The 18,984-nt window shown below is 36.6% G+C and overlaps 1 protein-coding gene across 1 annotated transcript in view; it reads right to left on the bottom strand.

Moving 5' to 3' along the window:
- IKZF3 (IKAROS family zinc finger 3) overlaps positions 1 to 18,984 on the bottom strand; it is a 90,275-nt gene that overhangs the window by 65,347 nt on the left and 5,944 nt on the right. Inside the window, exon 2 of the mRNA XM_082373531.1 lies at positions 2,061 to 2,114. Coding sequence (XP_082229657.1) covers positions 2,061 to 2,114 — 54 coding nt within the window. The remainder of the gene's footprint in view (positions 1 to 2,060; positions 2,115 to 18,984) is intronic.

The raw sequence follows: 18,984 nt of genomic DNA on the forward strand, positions 1-18,984 counted from the left end.
GAAAAAAAAGTGTTATGGGAGTTCCTAAGTAAAAGGCAGTAGACATAATAAAAGCATGGTTAGGGGCTTCCCTGGTGGCGCAGTGGTTGAGAGTCTGCCTGCTAATGCAGGGGACATGGGTTCGAGCCCTGGTCTGGGAGGATCCCACATGCCGCGGAGCAACTAGACCCGAGAGCCACAATTACTGAGCCTGCGCGTCTGGAGCCTGTGCTCTACAACAAGAGAGGCGGCGATAGTGAGAGGCCCGCGCACTGCAATGAAGAGTGGCCCCCGCTTGCCGCAACTGGAGAAAGCCCTCGCACAGAAACGAAGACCCAACACAGCCATAAATAAATAAATAAAATTAAAACAAACAAACAAAAAAAAAGACAGAGCTGGAAAATACATTTAAAAAAAAAAAAAGCATGGTTAAATAAACAGCAAACTTAACAAAAATCAAGTTTAACAAAAATATAATTTTATACAATAAATATTGATAATATTAGAAGTAAGGAAGAAGGCATGACGTAGCTGGAATTATTTCACATATAAGCATGGTAGCTTAACAAAAAGATGATAACAAAGGAAATGAACAGAAAAGATACCCACTTGCTATCAAACTCCTTCCCAATTTTCAATAAAATATTTGCCGAGAATCTATTACATGCAACAAATAAAGACACTGAATCCTGTGGCACTAAGGAGGGGCTGAAATAAGAGAGGTGATTAGAAACTGCAGGGGCTTCCTTTCAGCTGCAGGCATGACTGAACGCATGGAGCAGGACATTTTACTGGCATGTAGGAGTAAAATGGAAACATATTACATAAAATCCATGACTAAGAGGTCCTGAAAATGTGGTCATCATGGACTCAGGTTTTGATTTATAGGTAAAGTTTCTCTTTTCTGCATATTATAACATATACTCTTAGACAGTAAGACTCTAAATAGTTTACTTTTCTCAAGCCTGAAATAATGGACATAAAGTGCACGCCTGAACAACTAATATGAGGTACAGGTTCAATTAAAACATAAGGTTAGGGCTTCCCTGGTGGTGCAGTGGTTAAGAACCCGCCTGCCAATGCAAGGGACATGGGTTCAAGCCCTGGTCCGGGAAGATCCCACATGCCACAGAGCAACTAAGCCTATGCGCCACAACTACTGAGTCTGTGCTCTAGAGCCCGCAAGCCACAACTACTGAGCCCACGTGCCACAACTACTGAGCCCGCGTGCCTAGAGCCCGTGCTCCACAACAAGAGAAGCCACCACAATGAGAAGCCCGCACACTACAACGAAGAGTAGCCCCGGCTCGCCGCAGCTAGAGAAAGCCCGCGCGCAGCAACAAAGACCCAATGCAGCCATAAATAAATAAATAAATATTTAAAAGTCAAAAACCAAAAAACATAAGGTTACAACTCACAGTAATATAACAAGGCACTTATGTGGTAAATTTTGTAATGTAGCAAAAGCTTTGTTTCAAACAAAGTGAGTTAATCAATGGAGAAAACACAGAAGTTATTTTTAGGAAATAGATTATTTTAAATGTTTATAGTTTATTCTGGAGCAGGAGTCAGCAAACTGTGGCCTGAGGCCAAATCTAGCCATGGTCTGTTTTTGTATGGACCCAGGAGGTAGGAATGGTTTTTACAGTTCTAAAGGATTGTAAAAAACATAAAGAGGAATATGCAACAGAGACCATATATGGCCCACAAAGTCTAAAATATTTACTCTCCGGCCCTTTACAAAAAGTTTGCTGACCACTGTTCCTGAGTGAAAAGCACAAGTTGTTCAAATATAAGCTACTATATTATTCAACAAAAACTGTCTTTATTCAAACCAATCAGTTGAAAAGATTTGAAAAGAAAATAAAAAACCAGTGATTAACGTTAGGTAGATGGTTTGGCTCTGTGATGCCAAAGAACTTATATGATCTAAATGGATATGTTATTTTTGTATCAGGAAGAGAAAACCACATTTTTTCCCCAACACATTTCCATAGCATTTTTATTGCAATCAGAATATTCCTCTTCCTTTGGTCTATTCAGTAAAGGTGTATTTTTAGAGTGGAAAGACCTGATGTTACCTGTGGGCACAGACTGCTCTTGAGTGCTTTTCAGTTCCACGTTTGGTTTAATATCTGAAAAGAAAAGGATTACAAATATTAGCTACTTACAGTAAAGTTTTTCAGATTTGAGCACTCTAAATTTAATAAGGATACTATTTTGGAAGACTTAGTTGCTGATTTCCTCTTCAGAGCAGGACTATTCTTTCTCTTTATCCTCCCTAAAATATGCCTCAAGGAGAATAAAAGGAATCCATGCAGCAATTATACTTTAAAGAGATTAAGAGGAACAAATTAGTACTTTGTATTTACCCACATACTTACCATTTCTGGTGCTTTTCATTTTTTCATAAAGACCTGAGTTCCTATCTGGTATTGTCTCTCTTCAGTCTAAAGAGCTTCCTTTAGCATTTCTAGTAGGGCAGCTGTGTGAATGACAACTTTTCTTAGTTTTCATTTATTTGGAAATATCTTTATTTTGCCTTCAATTTTTTTTTTTTTTTTTGCCTTCAATTTTAAAGGTTGTTTTTACTTGACATAGAATTATGGGTTGACAGTTTTCTTCTGGCACTTTAAAGATGGCATTCCACTATCTTCTATCCTCTGTTGTTTCTGATGAGAAGTCAGTGATATTTTGTATTGTTGTCTTCCTATATATATGTATTCTTTTTCTCTGAATGCTTTCAAGATTTTCTCCTGACTTTTGGTTTTTAGCAGTTTGACTATGATATGTCTAGGTGTGGTTTTATCTGCATTTATCCCACTTGGGTCCACCGAACTTTTTATGTGTAAAATTATGTTTTTCAGCAAACCTGAGAAATTTTCAGCCATTATTTCTTCAAATACTTTTTCTCCTCCATTCTCTTGCCCCTTTTCTTCTAGGACTTCATTTACATGTATGTTAGACTTTTTCATATTTTCCCACAGTTCCCTGAGGTTCTATTCTTTCCCCCCCAAAGTTCTTTCCTCTGTTGCTCAGATTGAATATTTTCATTGATAAATCTTCAAGTTCACTTACTCTTTCTTCTCTCATCTTAATGTGCTGTCAAGCCTATCCAGTGAGTTTTCTATTTCAGATATTGTAATTTTTAGTTCTAGAATTTCCATTTTGTTCTTTTTTCTAGTCTCTCTGCTAGATTTCCTATTTGTTAATTCATTACAAGCATATTTTCCTTTGCATCTTTGAGTATAATTATTATACTTGTTTAAGATCCTTGTCCAATACCTATGTCACTTTGGGCTCAGTCACCTTTGGTTTCCTTTTCTCTTGAGTATGGGTCACATTTTCTTGTTTCTTCATATAACCTAAAAATTTTGGATTGTACCCTGGACATTATAAAGATATTACAGAATTTCTGGAGTCTGTTATGTTCCTTTGAAGCATGTAGATCTTTTCTTTGTTTATTTTACTTTTTAAAGCATGTAGTTAAACTCAAATTCTGTTTCATTTGTGGTGGGCAGCAGCTAGCATAACCAACTGTCCCAGTATACTTGGGATTGAGGATTTTCCCAGACCACAGAACTTACACAGCCTCAGGGAACCTGGGATAAGTTGGTCACTCTTGCAGAAGTGTAAACCTCTATTCAGTTACTTTCACCTTTGATGGATTGCTCAGGGTATGACCCATACATGTGTAGTTCAAGGATTAGCTAAAGATTTGGTCCAGCCAGAGAATTTATACACAAAAAGCCCTCTCTGCCCTCTCCATTCTAGGATTTCCCCCTTTGCCTCCCAACTGTTGTGATTGCTATCGTTTTTTAAGCTAGTAAAACTATGGATTATCTACTCAAGTTTTGGTCACCCTGATGCTAAAACTGGGGCCTGCCCTTGGGCAAAAAAGCCATAAAAACAAGTTAGTAACAGGTATCAGATTTTTTTCATATTTTGTCCAGAACCTATAATTGTTATCTGTTGGAAGTCTGGTTCAATAGGAGGTACTCTTCTATTACTAGAAGTTGAAACTCTCGGGACTTCCCTGGTGCTTCAGCGGTTAAGAATATGCCTTCCAATGCAGGGGATATGGGTTCGATCCCTGGTCAGGGAACTAAGATCCCACATGCCATGGGGCAACTGAGCCCATGCACCGCAACTACTGAGCCCAGTGCAGCCAAAAAAAAAAAAAAAAAAGAAAGAAAGAAATTGAAACTCTCCTTTGTTCTTTTTTTTTTTTAATATTTATTTATTTATTTATTTGGCTGCACCAGGTCTTTAGTTGCAGCATGCAGGATCTTTGTGGCCGCGTGCAGGTTCTTTGTTGCGGGGTGTAGGGCTTCCCTGGTGGCGCAGTGGTTGAGAATCTGCCTGCCAATGCAGGGGACACGGGTTCAAGCCCTGGTCCGGGAAGATCTCACATGCCGCGGAGCAACTAAGCCCGTGCACCACAACTACTGAGCTTGCGCTCTACAGCCCGCAAGCCACAACTACTGAGCCCGCGTGCCACAGCTACTGAAGCCCGCATGCCTAGAGCCCATGCTCTGCAACAAGAAAAGCTACCACACTGAGAAGCCTGCGCACCGCAACGAAGAGTTGCCCCCGCTCGCCGCAACGAAGCCGCAACGCAGCCTAAAATAAATAAATAAATTTATATATAAAAAAAAAACACAGCATCACTTCTGTGATATTCCTGTCAAATATGCACAACATGAATCTAAACGTGAGAAAACAAACTAACTGAGGGTAATTTACAAAATAACTGGCTTGTAATCCTCAAAAGTGTCAAGGTCCTGACAGACTGAGAAACTATTCCAGACGGAGAGTGAAGAGACGTGACAACTAAATGCAATGCATGATTCTGAGCTGAATCCTTCTGAAGTAAAGGACGTTATAGAAGCAACTGGAGAAATCTGAATGGGGTCTGAGGATTAAATGGTAGTCATGGGGACTTCCCTGGTAGTCCAACGGCTAAGACTCTGTGCTCCCAATGCAGGGGGCCCAGGTTCAGTCCCTGGTCAGGGAACTAGATCCCACATGCCGCAGCTAAGATTTCACATGCCACAACTAAAAGATACCGCACCCAGCAACGAAGATCCCCCACTCCGCAACTAAGACCCGGCACAGCCAAATAAATAAACAAATATTTTAAAAAATGGTAGTCATAGATCAATGTTAATTTCCTGATTTTGATGGTTGTTTTGTGGTTATGTAGGAGAAGGTAGAACACACACTAAAGTATTCAAGGGTGATAGAGCTTCATGTCAGCAACTTACTCTCAAAATTTCCGGAAAAAGATAGTTTTTTGTACAGTATTGCAACTTTGCTGTAAGTTTGATAGTGGGTTTTTTTAAGTTTGTTTTTTTTTTAAAGCTAACTGTGAAACTTTTAACTGCACACTAAAGGGATTCTGAACAGGAAAAAAAAAGAAAGAAAACTAGCTCAAAAGTTTCACATGAACAACCTTCATGTGAAAACACCTTTTAGTTACTACAGAGCAAGATGGCTTTTGATTTGGTGACCTAAAGGAAAAAGGTCCTGGTCCCCTGAACCTTTTAAACTCTCTGACAGTGACATTTAAATATCTCTCAATATTTTTTCAAGCAGCCTTTTTGTGCTGTAAATAACACCAGAAGGAACTGAGTACAGTTTCCAAGAGAAAAAGATTTGACTCTCTGAGTATTCAGAACTTGAAGGAGACATTAAAGCCATCTATAATCAGGCTACATGGATGTTCTTCTTAGGTGCTAAAAAATACTTAAAAGACAAGGACAAAATAGATTGAAGTGCATTTTCCCCCTTGAACTCAAAGGTCTTTATAAACATATGAAGTCCAGTAGTGAATAGATGGTAAAGGAATTCCCATCTGAAGACCAGAAACCTGTTAAATATTTCTAAAAGTGCAGCAAAAGCTTTACAGTTTTTAATGGATCATTTTGTAATTCCTTCATACTTCAGTCCAAAAAAGACTTCAAAAAGTTTCCATGATGGGGTCTACTGGGGTCTTTTTAATGTGTTGGCAATCAACATAGTTTTAAACTATTTTCCAAAAAGAATGCTCTAGAAAGCTAAGAAGGAAAGGTCCCTATATTGCTTTTGATAGAAATATAGTTCCCTTTACTGATACTTATACATATCTGATGCAAATGATGGAAGAATTTCAAAGTGGGTTAATTTTATTGAAATACAATTCTTGTCAATTTTCTACATCTCTCCTATTACTTGAATTGGTAAAGCATGCTCCTGCCTCAGGACCTTTGCTTTTACCCTTCCCTCTGACCAAAATGTTCTTCCCCTAGATAGCCACGTGGCCCACTTCCTTTCTTCATTCAGGTGTGTGCTCAAAAGTCACCTTATCGAACAAGCTTTATCTAACTACCCTATAATAAAATGTCATCCTCCATTGGCACTTTCTTTTCTCTTTATTTTTCTTCATAAAGTTTCATTTTCGGACTTCCCTGATGGCTCAGTGGTTGGGAATCCACCTGCCAGTGCAGGGGACACGGGTTCAAGCCCTGGTCAAGGAAGATCCCACATGCCATGGAGCAACTAAGCCCATGCACCACAACTACTGAGCCTGCACTCTAGAGCCCGTGAGCCACAACTACTGAGCCTGCATGCCACAACTACTGAAGCCCGTGCGCCTAGAGCCCTTCTCCGCAACAGGAGAAGCCACCACAATGAGAAGCCCATGCACTTCAGTGAGGAGTAGCCCCCACTCACTGCACCTAGAGAAAGCCCCTCCACAGCAACGAAGACCCAAGGCAGCCAAAAGTAAAAATGAATAAATAAATAAATTTATTTTTAAAAAATTTCATTTTCACCACCTGACATATATTTGTTCATTTTTAAAATCTGTCTCCCCCCACCAGAATGTAAACTCCATGAAAACATGGATGTTGACTATAATTTTTATTGCTATTTTGCTGTATCTTCAGCTCTCAAAATAGTGCCCAGTTGTGATAGCCACTCAATATATATTTGTTGAATTAACACATGAATTTTTATATCACTATCTTTGCTGCTTATAAACACTCTAGGTCAAGGTTCTGCAAACTACAGCTTCTCACCTGCTTTTATATGGCCTGTGAACTAAGAATGATTTTTACATTTTTTAATGGTTGAAAAAAATCAGAAGAATACTGTTTCATGCGACTTGAAAATTAGATGTAATTCAAATTTCAGTGTTAATAAATAAAGTTTTATTGGAACACAGCCAAATCCGTTCATTTACGTGTTGTCTATGGCTGCTTTTGTATTCCACCAGCAGAGTTGAGTACTTGCAACAGAGACTATATGACTTGCAAAGCCTAAAACATTCACTAGCTGGTACTTTACAGAAAAAGTTTACCAAGACCTGTTCTAAATCTATTATTAATACTAGCACTAATACTGTAGTGTCCAATACAATAGCCTCTAGCTACATGTGCCAATTTGAGTTTAAATTTAAGTTAATAAAAATTAAAAATTTAGTTTCTCAGTTACCCAACCACATTTTTTTCTTTAAGATTTTTTTTTTAAAGGTCAAGTCTTTTATTTATTTATTTATTTTTGGCTGCGTTGCGTCTTCGTTGCTGCGCGCGGTTTTTCTCTAGTTGCAGCGAGCGGGGGCTACTCTTCGTTGCAGTGCGTGGGCTTCTCATTGTGGTGGCTTCTCTTTTTGCAGAGCATGGGCTCTAGGCGTGAGGGCTTCAGTAGTTGTGGCACACGGGCTCAGTAGTTGTGGCTCGCGGGCTCTAGGGCGCAGGCTCAGTAGTTGTGGCGCACGGGCTTAGTTGCTCCGTGGCATGTGGGATCTTCCCGGACCAGGGCTCAAACCTGGCTTCCCTTCATTGGCGGGCGGATTCTTAACCACTGCGCCACCGGGGAAGTCACCCCAACCATATTTTAAGTACTCAACAGAACACGTAGCTAGGGGCTTTCATATTGGATAACACAGATAAAGAATATTTCCATCACTGTAGAAAGTTCTACTGAATAGCACAGCTCTAGATTTTAGAATATCTCATTGCTGCTTGGGGTACCACTCACTGCAAAGCTATTTATTTAAAACAAACATTAAAACTCTGGATCAGGAAAAAACAAGTAGATCAAACCATGTATAAAAATTAAATATCAACCAAAATTCTAAAGATATTATACTAGGAAACAGCTTAACAAAGACCTTCTTCTATCAATATTTCCAAAACTGCAATTGGAATTTCAGGCAAAAGCATTTTCCATTAATGCAGTAATCAAAAAGATAAAGGATCTAAACAGCACCTTTCATACGAAGCATTTTACAAATTTCACTGATTAAAAAATTAATGTGACTTTTCAGAGGGTTAAAAAAAACCCACATTACGCCAAACACCCAGATAAAATATTTTAAAATGTACCTCTGTATGTGTACAAATATAAACTCAGCATATACATTGGGATTTTTTGATATCATTAGATAAAATCATTTTTCTTACCTCATTTAAAAGCCAACATTACAATCAAGCAGAAAACGTTAGTTAACACTCTTTCATATCAATTGCCCCCCTGCTCTTCCCGTAACTAAATAACTAACTCCTGATATATTTTTGGTTTAATTAAATCATTAGTGTTTTCCACTGACACTTTACCTCTTAAATAACAAATCTTGTAAAAGGTATAACTATTCTCTTACTGATATAGCTCACAAATATATTAGACTGTAAAAGTTAAAGGTTATTTCTTTTGTAGTATCCCAAGCACTCTATAAATTCAAAGCTTTACTAGCAATCTCAAATTGTTTTCTTCCAGAATTGAAAACAAGCCTCATCACATGCTTACTGAGAGATGACAATTACAAATTTGTTTTTATTCCTTCAGATTCTCTTTCCTTCAACAAGGATGCTATTTTAAAAAATTCACTAGTTAGAATTCTTTTTAAAAGATACCAAGATTTTTCTCTGAGATTCTAGTATTTTATGTGCTGCAAAATGAAAAGGGGTAGATTACAAACAAAATTTAAACTTGGAAATGGCAGGAGTCTGGTTAATTGAGATTTTGTCAAAATTCACATTTGAATAATATAAGTTATCTACCAACAAAATCAAATATTTACATTAGCAACAAAATTGGCAACCATATTTTTAATTCAAATGGTTATAAACTTGTCTTTATTTTGATACTTTAAGTAATCATCATTCAATTAAGAATACCAGCTAATAAAATTCTACTCTTAATTTCAGAGATCAGATTTCCACTTGCTGGTCTGTTTTCCCAGTAGGAAGTGTAGATGCTAAAGGAGATCGGAATGTCAATCTCAGAAAGAATCATGTACTGAGTTTGCCAGCTGTCAGCAGCACTGGTGCCTGACAGCTGCCAGAAAGCCGTCTTTGAATATTGACATTCTCCTTTACCTTCATAACAATAAACTGATTCCTCTATCCCCATACCTCTTTTTAAAATCTAAAATGTCCACTTTTACTTTTTAACAAAAAGCTTTGGAAACTGAGTCGCTGACTACAAAAATGTATGCATAATTGAAACATTCACATTCAGGACTACAAATGTGGCACAGAAGTGTTATCTACTATTTCTGAAAGATCCTTCATGAGTTCCCTTTATTACTACCACATACAATCATACCTGAAATCTTACCATCACAAGAACAGTTCTATATAATAATAAAAAAAAATATGATCCCTATGACCAATGAAATTAGAATATTAGAATTGGAGTAGATATCTTAACTACCTTACCTCTCCTTCCCCTGCCACTTGATACTTGAATTTCCTCCAATATCTCCCTATTTGGGTTGTAAAGTCTCTGCTTAGACACTTCCAAGTATACAGAAGTTATACTTTTCCATTTCAGAAAAACTCTAATGGTTTAAAAAGTTCCTCTTTAAATGTAGTGAAACTCAAATTTCTTAAACTGTCCATTTCAGATCCTAGTTCAGCTTTCTGGGAACATCCAGAATAAGTTATTACGCAAATGCTACCACTCAGTTCCCTAACCATGGTGACAGCTTTCTTCTGAACCCGGTTTTGTTTGCCTGTGGTCCTCCAAAAATGTGGCATCAAGCACTTAGCCCAGGAGTGCAAATGAGATTTCGTATTATCTCATAGCATCTCTGGAAGATAAACACGTGCAATGGCATTTATTATTCTCCACATTTTACAAACAAAATTTAAGACACAAAGAATGACAAAAAATATAAAATCATGTAAGTGTCCAAAGGTACAATGTCAGTGGCACATTATGAAGAGAAGCAGGATTCCTTTCTTGAGTTTCACCTTTGTTTCAAAGAATTTAAATAATGTTTTAAGGTGCTTTCCTATATAGATTATAAATCTTAGAAGAAAGTCAGAACTAGAAGAAATTTTAGACCCAATTAATTTCAAACACCTCAAGTGACTATGATTGAGAGGAAAGGAAGATATTAAAAAGGGGGGCAAAATAAATAAATAAATAAATAATTTTAAAAAGAAAAAGAAAAAGGGGGGCATGCCTTAAAATGAGAGTAGTCTCTCCAGCCATGAAATACTTCCTTCCCTTCCTCCTTGGATTAAGGTAAAGTTTAAGAAACACCAAGACTACTTGTCTAAGAACATCGGATCAAATACAGCCCACATTACCATTTCAATACTTCCTACCTTACCCTTTTTTACAAAATATTCCATTTTTTCCCTAGATTAAATTCTAGTGAAGAAATTATAGACTGTGGGGCACAGGTCTAAAACAACAAATTCAATATCTAGTGTTATTTTTCTTGAAAGGTCAGTTACTCTAAAGTTGTAGAAAAATAAGTATATTTATATTTTACCATGGATATCACATGCCAGCAAATGAACATGTAGAGAGAAAAGGAAGAATGGGCATTTCATGTCATTAATACTTTGAAAAACTGTGCATAAGTGGTTGAATCCAACATATTCCAAGTAAGATTTTCATTTTGTAACTGTAAAATGCCTAGTTTCTGTTATAAAACAACTGATGTCAAAAACAGTTATGATGTTCTTATTATGATGTCAAGAATCATCAATTTGAAGTGGGTAATAGACTTAAATGTGAAACTTAAAACAATCAAATTTCTAGAGGAAAACACAAGAGAATATTTTCATGGCCTTAGATAGGCAAAGATTTCTTAAGCAGGACATAAGGTGCACTTAATCCCAAAAGGAAAAAAAGTGATAACTTAGTCGTCACTAAAAGCAAGAATTCTATTTATCAAATAGATTGAGAAAATAAATAAGCATGTTACAGACTCAGGGAAAATATTTGCAATACACATCTGACAAAGTCTATGTTTCTAAAATTTTTTTTAAATGCCTACAAAATCAATATGAAAAATACAAACAATCCAACTTTTTAAAAAAACGTACAGAAGACTTACAGCACTTCAGGAAAGAGAATATCTAAATAGCCAATAAACATACGAAAAGGTACTCAACATCATTATTCACCAGGAAAATACAAATTAAAACAATGAAAAACCACCAGAATGGCTAAAATTAAAAAGACTGACAATAGCAAGTGTTGACAAGATGTGGAACAACTGGAACTCTCAGACATTGCCAGTGGGAGGGTAAACTGGGTCTACCCACTTTGGAAACTGTTTGGCAGTATGTATCAAAGCTAAATACACACCTACCCTATGACCCAGAAATGCTAGTCCTAGATATACATCCAAGAGAAATGAATGTATATGTCCACCAAAAGACATGTATAAGAATGTTCATCATATAGACAAACACTGGAAACAATCGAATGGCCATCAACAGTACAATGTATAAACAAATTGTGGTATATTCATACTATTCAATAATAAAAGAGAATGAACTACTAATAAATGTAACAATATGGATGGGTCTCAAAGGTATGTTGAGCAAAAGAAGCCAGACACCAAAAAAGTACCTACTGTATGATTTATATGGAATTCAAGAACAGGAAAACTGATCTATGATGACAGAAGTCTGAATAGTGCTTTACTTGGGGTAAAGGGAGGTTTTATAAATGGGCACAAGGGAATCTTCTGGGGTGATACAAATGTTCCCTAACTTTTTAAAAAATTTATTTTAGGGGCTTCCCTGGTGGCACAGTGGTTGGGAGTCTGCCTGCCAATGCAGGGGACACGGGTTCGAGCCCTGGTCTGGGAGGATCCCACGTGCCGCGGAGCGACTGAGCCCGTGAGCCACAATTGCTGAGCCTGCGCGTCTGGAGCCTGTGCTCCGCAGCGGGAGAGGCTGCGATAGTGAGAGGCCCGCGCACCGCGATGAAGGGTGGCCCCCGCTTGCCGCAACTGGAGAGAGCCCTCGCACAGAAACGAGGACCCAACACAGCCATAAATAAATAAATAAATAAATAAAAACTAGTAATTGGCCACATAAGATCTTTAAAAAAAAAAAAGAAAAAGAAAATTTCAAAATAAAAAGTTTATTTTATTGGAGTATGTATAGTTGATTTACAGTGCTGTGTTAGTTTCTGGTGTAAAATGTTTCATACCTTGACCTAGAAGGAGTATAGGTAAAAATATATATAGGTAAAAATTAATCAACCTATATATGTAAGAAAGGTATACTTCATCGTATAAGTTACTCCTTAATTTTAAAAAAATCTATTGAACACAAACATTTTCAAATATCTAAAATCCCAGGGGAGTTCCTTGGCAGTCCAGTGGTTAGGATTTGGTGCGTTCACTGCTGAGGCCCGGGGTTCAATCCTTGATCGGGGAACTAAGATCCTGCAAGCCACACAGCGCGGCCAAAAAAAAAAAAAAAAAATCCCAAGCCTTAGAAATGCAATTATAGCATTATCTTCCCACTTTAAAAAAAAAGTCTGAATTTCAAGGGTTTCTCATGAGTCTTCTATAGCGTCTTTATAGATTATATCTATACCAACCATCCACTGAATGGGCGCCATATAAAAATTCTGACAGGAAATTTATTTACATGTTATGTACCAAATAAATATGAAGATATTTTCAATGATAGATAATTCTTCAATCAAGTTTTCCTGAGAATTGAGATTTCAAGATCTGTTTCAGGACTTCCCTGGTGGCGCAGTGATTAAGAATTTGCCTGCCAATGCAGGGGACACGGGTTCGAGCCCTGGTCTGGAAAGATCCCACATGCTGCGGAGTAATTAAGCCCGTGCACCACAACTACTGAGCCTGTGCTCTAGAGCCCACGAGCCACAACTACTGAGCCCACATGCCACAACTACTGAGCCCACGTGCCACAACTACTGAAGCCTGTGCGCCTAGAGCCCATGCTCCGCAACAAGAGAAGACACTGCAATGAGAAGCCCGAGCACTGCAACGAAGAGTAGCCCCCACTCGCCGTAACTAGAGAAAGCTCACGCGCAGCAACAAGGACCCAACGCAGCCAAAAATAAATAAATAAATTTATTTTTTAAAAAAAGATGTTTCAATTTTGATCTTTGATTTTTTTTCACTAAACTTAGGCTACAGATAGTTTGTGTCATTCATCTTTGGAAAACAAAAACAAACAAAATCTCTCGATCCACATCCACATTTCTCTCCAGCAACAGTCCCACTTATTTCTCCGCTTTACCTCCTAGCTAAACTTCTGGGGGAAATGGTCTATAACAATGTTTCTACTTCCTCTATTCCCATTCCCACTTTAACCTTCTTTCAATTTGGTTTCCATCCCCACAGCTCCACAAAAAAACACTTTTGTTAAGGTCACCAGCAAGTTTTATGTTGCCAAAGCCAACCCACACTTTTTGTCCTCACCTTACTTGATTTTCCAGCAACATTCAACATAGCTAACCTCCCACTCCTTCATGAAACACTCCCCTCTCCTGAATTTCTGTTACACCACACTCTGCTGGTTTTTCACCCCTCTTGCCGTGCTGTTCCTCTCATGCTAGCCCCTCCTCCTCTATCTGACCACCTAAATAAGATGCTTCTCAGGGCTCAAACCTGAGCCCCCTTCTCACAATACATTCTCTCTTTAGGTGATCCTAATCATTCCCATGGCACTAAATATCATCTATGGGCTGAGGATAACCAAATTTCTATCTCTAGCCAGACCTTTTATTCAGAGGAGAGGTTCACCAACCCTGCCCCGACCATTATTCTCCATTTTAGCACTTTCCTTCATAGCACGTCAAATAATTTTAATTATTTCATTGGGGATTTATTTGTTTGGGAAGCTATCTTCTTCATCTGACTGTAAATTCCATGAGGGCAAAAGCACTGCTCTCTTGTTCACCATTGTATTGCCAATATTTTGCATACATGACACATAACAGGCATTCAATAAATATTTTTGAATGAGGAATGAATGAATAAAGATTTCTGGCTTTTGAATTATATTGTGTTATAAATGTTGTATTACAAGGTAAGTCAAAATTGAATGTTCTAAAACTTTCATCGCTCAGCTATCTTTTAAAACCAGCATTTAAACAATAAAAAAAATATTCTAAATACATATAAAAAGATGATCCACTACTAATACAACATGTGCTATGAGAGTGAGAATAAGTTTCACTAATACTTTTCAAACTGCGGGCAATGCTTATCAGACTTTAGTGTGCACAAGAATGCCCTAGGAATCTTGTTAAAATGCAGATTCTGATTCAGCAAGTCTGGCCTGAGATTCTGCATTTGTAACATGTTCCAGATGTTGCCAATGCTGCTTGCCCATAGACCATACTTACAGATTAGCAAGGGTCTAAAGGATCCTTGTAAATGATTTATGAATTAAACAGACCCTAACTTCGTGTCTAGTAGATGAAAGGTGATTTTCGTACACATCATCTTATTCAGACTGTGGCTGGTCTCTCGTAGTATAATAAACTTAGAGTGGTTCTCAGCCTTACCAAGACCAAGTGCCCCCTCTTTTAGAAAAAATATAATACCTCTTTACTATCGTAAGTTAAATATAACCTATCCACATATCCAAGTTGTCTAAAAATAAAGCCCTAACTGTAACATAAAGGCGAAATAAATGATAATAAAATAATCTGTATTTTAATATGTAAATGTACCAGCACAATTATTCTAGAAGACATAATAAGAAGGTGGTCAGATGTGTTTATAGAATCATCATGAATGCAAGAGACAAAAAATGCAAGATACAGGCGGCATCAATAATGGCAAAAGTCTTGGCTCCGAACTAAAGAAAGAATCATCTTCTCTTAATTTATATAGTAGTTGCATTCTTAAACAATTTAGATTGTATTAAAACCATGCAAGAATACTTTATGTTTGTACATAAAATGCAGTTAGGTTCTAGCAGTCATTAGATGACATAAAATATTATTAAGTTTCAGAAAGAGAGAGATTCCAACTAGAATGAGGAACAGCTTCCTAAAAGGCTGCCAGGTACTGATCTGTGGCAAAGGAAGGAAAGGGTCAACAGGTAGGTAGACGTAGCAGTGGTCTCTCCAGTGATATTCTTACCTAAATAATTTTACATGAGCAAATATGCACAGGAAAAAAATAGACTCTGTGGACCAGAAAAAAAAGATCATGCTCACCAACCTATAAATATTTTTTATAGACGTGGAGTTGTATCATAGCTGATGTAAAATATAATAGCTACAGTCTGAAAAACTAATTTTTCTAATATTTAACAACTAATCATTTTTCCCATCATCTGCCTTTATTTCTGTAATTAAAGAACCATTTGTTAATGCTCATTAATAGTTGATTATATGCTTGTATACAGTGTAGATAGCACCACAAATGTACATCAGAGGCTTGATTTAAATTTCATTTGACTTTCATGCATATCATTTACCAAATATTAATGCACTGAGGATTATCCATATAAAAATTTATATTCTGACCTAGAAATAAAACTTTTTAACCAACCCTTTGAAAATACTAAAAATTTATAAGTCATGAGTGTCATGAGTAAGATTGTGGTTCTGCACTGGTATTTTTTTTCCTATGCATACTTGCTCTTGTAAAATTGTTCAGATGTGCCAAATATTCTGATATGTCAGTAGTCTCTCAAATAGATAATACTTTGCAAATAAACTGATAGTGCTGTGATACAGAACTCAAATTAAGTAAAATACGTTATTCTCAACTTTAAGAAGCAACACATTTGTTGTGAAGAAATAGTTTACTATGGGAATTGCAGTGCTTCACTGAAACACTGCAAAGAATGTAGCAAAATTTTTAAACAAACCCAAAAGTTAGATTTCACTACATTATTTTGCCCAGAGTAGAGCCAATATTGGATTAGAAAAAGATAATAGTGTTCATCCTGTGGGATTTAGCCAACATTCCAAACTCTTCTATCAAACCTTTAACAGCACCTCTGACGAATTAACCAGCAAAATTAACTAGTTTCCATGTCACTATTTTCTTCACTATCTTTACCATAAAAGCTGAACAAATAAATAGTCAAATGACCAAACACGCAGGCAACTCATTCATTAATTTATTCAATAAATATGACTACAGTCCTACTATGTGCTACGGACCAGGCTGGGTACTAGTTATCACTGGTGATAAAAAGATCCTTACACTTTGGAACTTGACAGTCTAGACGGGGCTACAGGTGTACTAATGACCAAAATAAGCAAGACACCTAGATAAATAATCCTTAGATAATTAAGAGTTAAGAGTAGAAAATACTGTTATGCGCTGTTTCATCAGTGATGCTACTGAAATGTTTTCCATTTCTCTTATTTAAAAAAAGTTTCTTTTATAAACCTACAAATAACCTGATGTGCCAAAAACGTTATCTCTAAGAACACTTGTTAATAAATACAATTTGTGATATGTTGCCAATTCCATTGACATAAGTCAGGAGGCAAGCTGATTTTGAATTTTTGACAATGAGTAAAAAGTACTGCTCCAAAAATGCTTTTATTCTGTTTCATATCCCTTATTAAACACTTAGTTTTTTATATCTCCTAGATGAGACACATATCCAATATAACATGGTATCAACTCCAAATTATTTCTATTTACCCTACACCACTCTGGACTCTAAGAACTTTAATTTTGGATGCAAAAAGCAGATTTCAATTAAGGCTGAAAAAATGATCTCATTCAGGATCACTGGGGATTAAAATATTTTGATAGATTATATAGCAATAATAATTAATAGAGTTATATGTAGATCACTTTTCAAATAATCCACATATAATAGAAATATGATTATTGTTTCATCATTTCATCTTTTGAAAAAAGTGATTCAAAAGGCCTTAGGGTCATCCTTATGATTTCTAATTACTATGAATGTACCAGTTAATGAGAGAGTTGTATTTTTCAAAAGCTTGATAGCAGAGTATACTCTATGTCCTTGTGATGTTTAGAGTCTCTTTTCACAATAATTAATGAATATTTAGCACACCCAAAAAGCATTTCTTGGGCACTTACTACAGGCTGGTTTCTGTGTGAATCACTCAGCTCTTCTCACACATGGTCTAGAACTACAGCTTGAATCAGCAGCCTATTAATATTGGGTGTCTGGTAAAAGATCTACCAATAATCTTTTAGTCCTAAGTAAGTGTAAATATATACATTTATACATTGATGACAAGCTTATAACAATGTATTAAAAAAGGCATCACTGGAAAGATGTATGCTAATTTTATAGCACCATCTATATATCTTACTGATGGAGAAAGCAAATTTCCCCTCATATTTGATCCATATTTTAATGGACTAATACGTAATCCTGAAATCTGCTGATGTAAAGATAAGATTTAGCATTAAGTGATATTCTAGCCTAAAAACCAGTAACATTTTTTTTCTAAGTTTTCTCTTTCTGTTATACCACTTAAGTACTTTAAAATTTTTCTGAGTTCTAACAAAGAATTGCTAGCACCAATCCCTTACTCACAAAAATTAATTAAATAAAAGGCATCACAATAAACATAATGAAAATTACTTTTCAGCACCATTTTAAAAACTGAATGCAACAATCTCTGAAGGTCTTTTATGAACCAGAAACTGTTCTTAGCACTGAGCATACAAAAATAAGACAGAGTTTCTGCCCTCAGAAGCTTAAAGACCAGTGGAGGAATAAACACTTAAATCAATAAATAATTTCAATACAACTGGCAGAAGTATGCACAGTAAGGAAAGGTCCTTAGCCTAGCTGGAGGGAGGTGATGGGACTGAGTAGAATGACCACCAGGAAAAGTGGTGACCACTTTTCAAAAAATGACCACCAGGGAAAGTCATGAGGAGGTCCTTCACAGTGATAATGCCTCAAAAGAGTCTCGAAAGATGAGTAGGCATAACTAGGTAAAGAATGGGGTGAAATTTTTAGCAAAGACATGGAAGTGTGAAATAGCATATTGGATTATAGGAAGCACAAACGGGAATTTTCTAAAATTGTGTTCTACCTGGACCCCATGGCCTTTCTGAGGCTTTTGTTCCTTTGAATGTTACCATTTCAACCTTCACATGTTCATAATACAGGGCTAGTAAACTCCACCATCTGGAGGCTATATATCTGTAAATCCCAACCATCCAGAGCATAGAAAGAAACCCAGAAATGAAAAATGGCTACCACGAAAGCCATGTGGTGAGAAGCTGACATCAAGAAGGAAACAAAAGTTACACAATAACCTGGTAATATTTAGTGTAGGGGCATTCAGCTCTACACAGTTCAAAACCCCGTGAGAAAATACTATAGAACAATACATTACCTGATGGTCAAAACAGTGAGCCTGGGTCACCAAGATAAAGTTTTCTCTTGTGGACCTTGTTTATAAAGCAGGGGGCTGTGTAATAAATACTCTTAGAAAGATTTCTATCCAATATTGTTGAAATAAAAGGTCATATATTAAATGAGAAATATGCCAATGCCTGTAAAATTCATTATTTGTGAACCACCCATTTCTCAACCATATCAGACAGAAGGGATATTATTACAGCAAAAATAACAAAATGTAGTAACATAAAGAATCTCTGGATAAAAAATATTTAGGATCACAAATTGTGAGAAAAGAAAAAAATTATAGTTTTTGATTTATTATATGCATTAAGTCTTTTCATTTTTACATGACAAGCTTTCTATTTCAAAAGCTTATTTCATCTGACATCTTCACACATAGAAA

This window comes from Balaenoptera borealis (assembly GCF_965194805.1).
Source record: "Balaenoptera borealis genome assembly, chromosome: 20".
NCBI classification, from domain to species: Eukaryota; Metazoa; Chordata; class Mammalia; order Artiodactyla; family Balaenopteridae; genus Balaenoptera; species Balaenoptera borealis.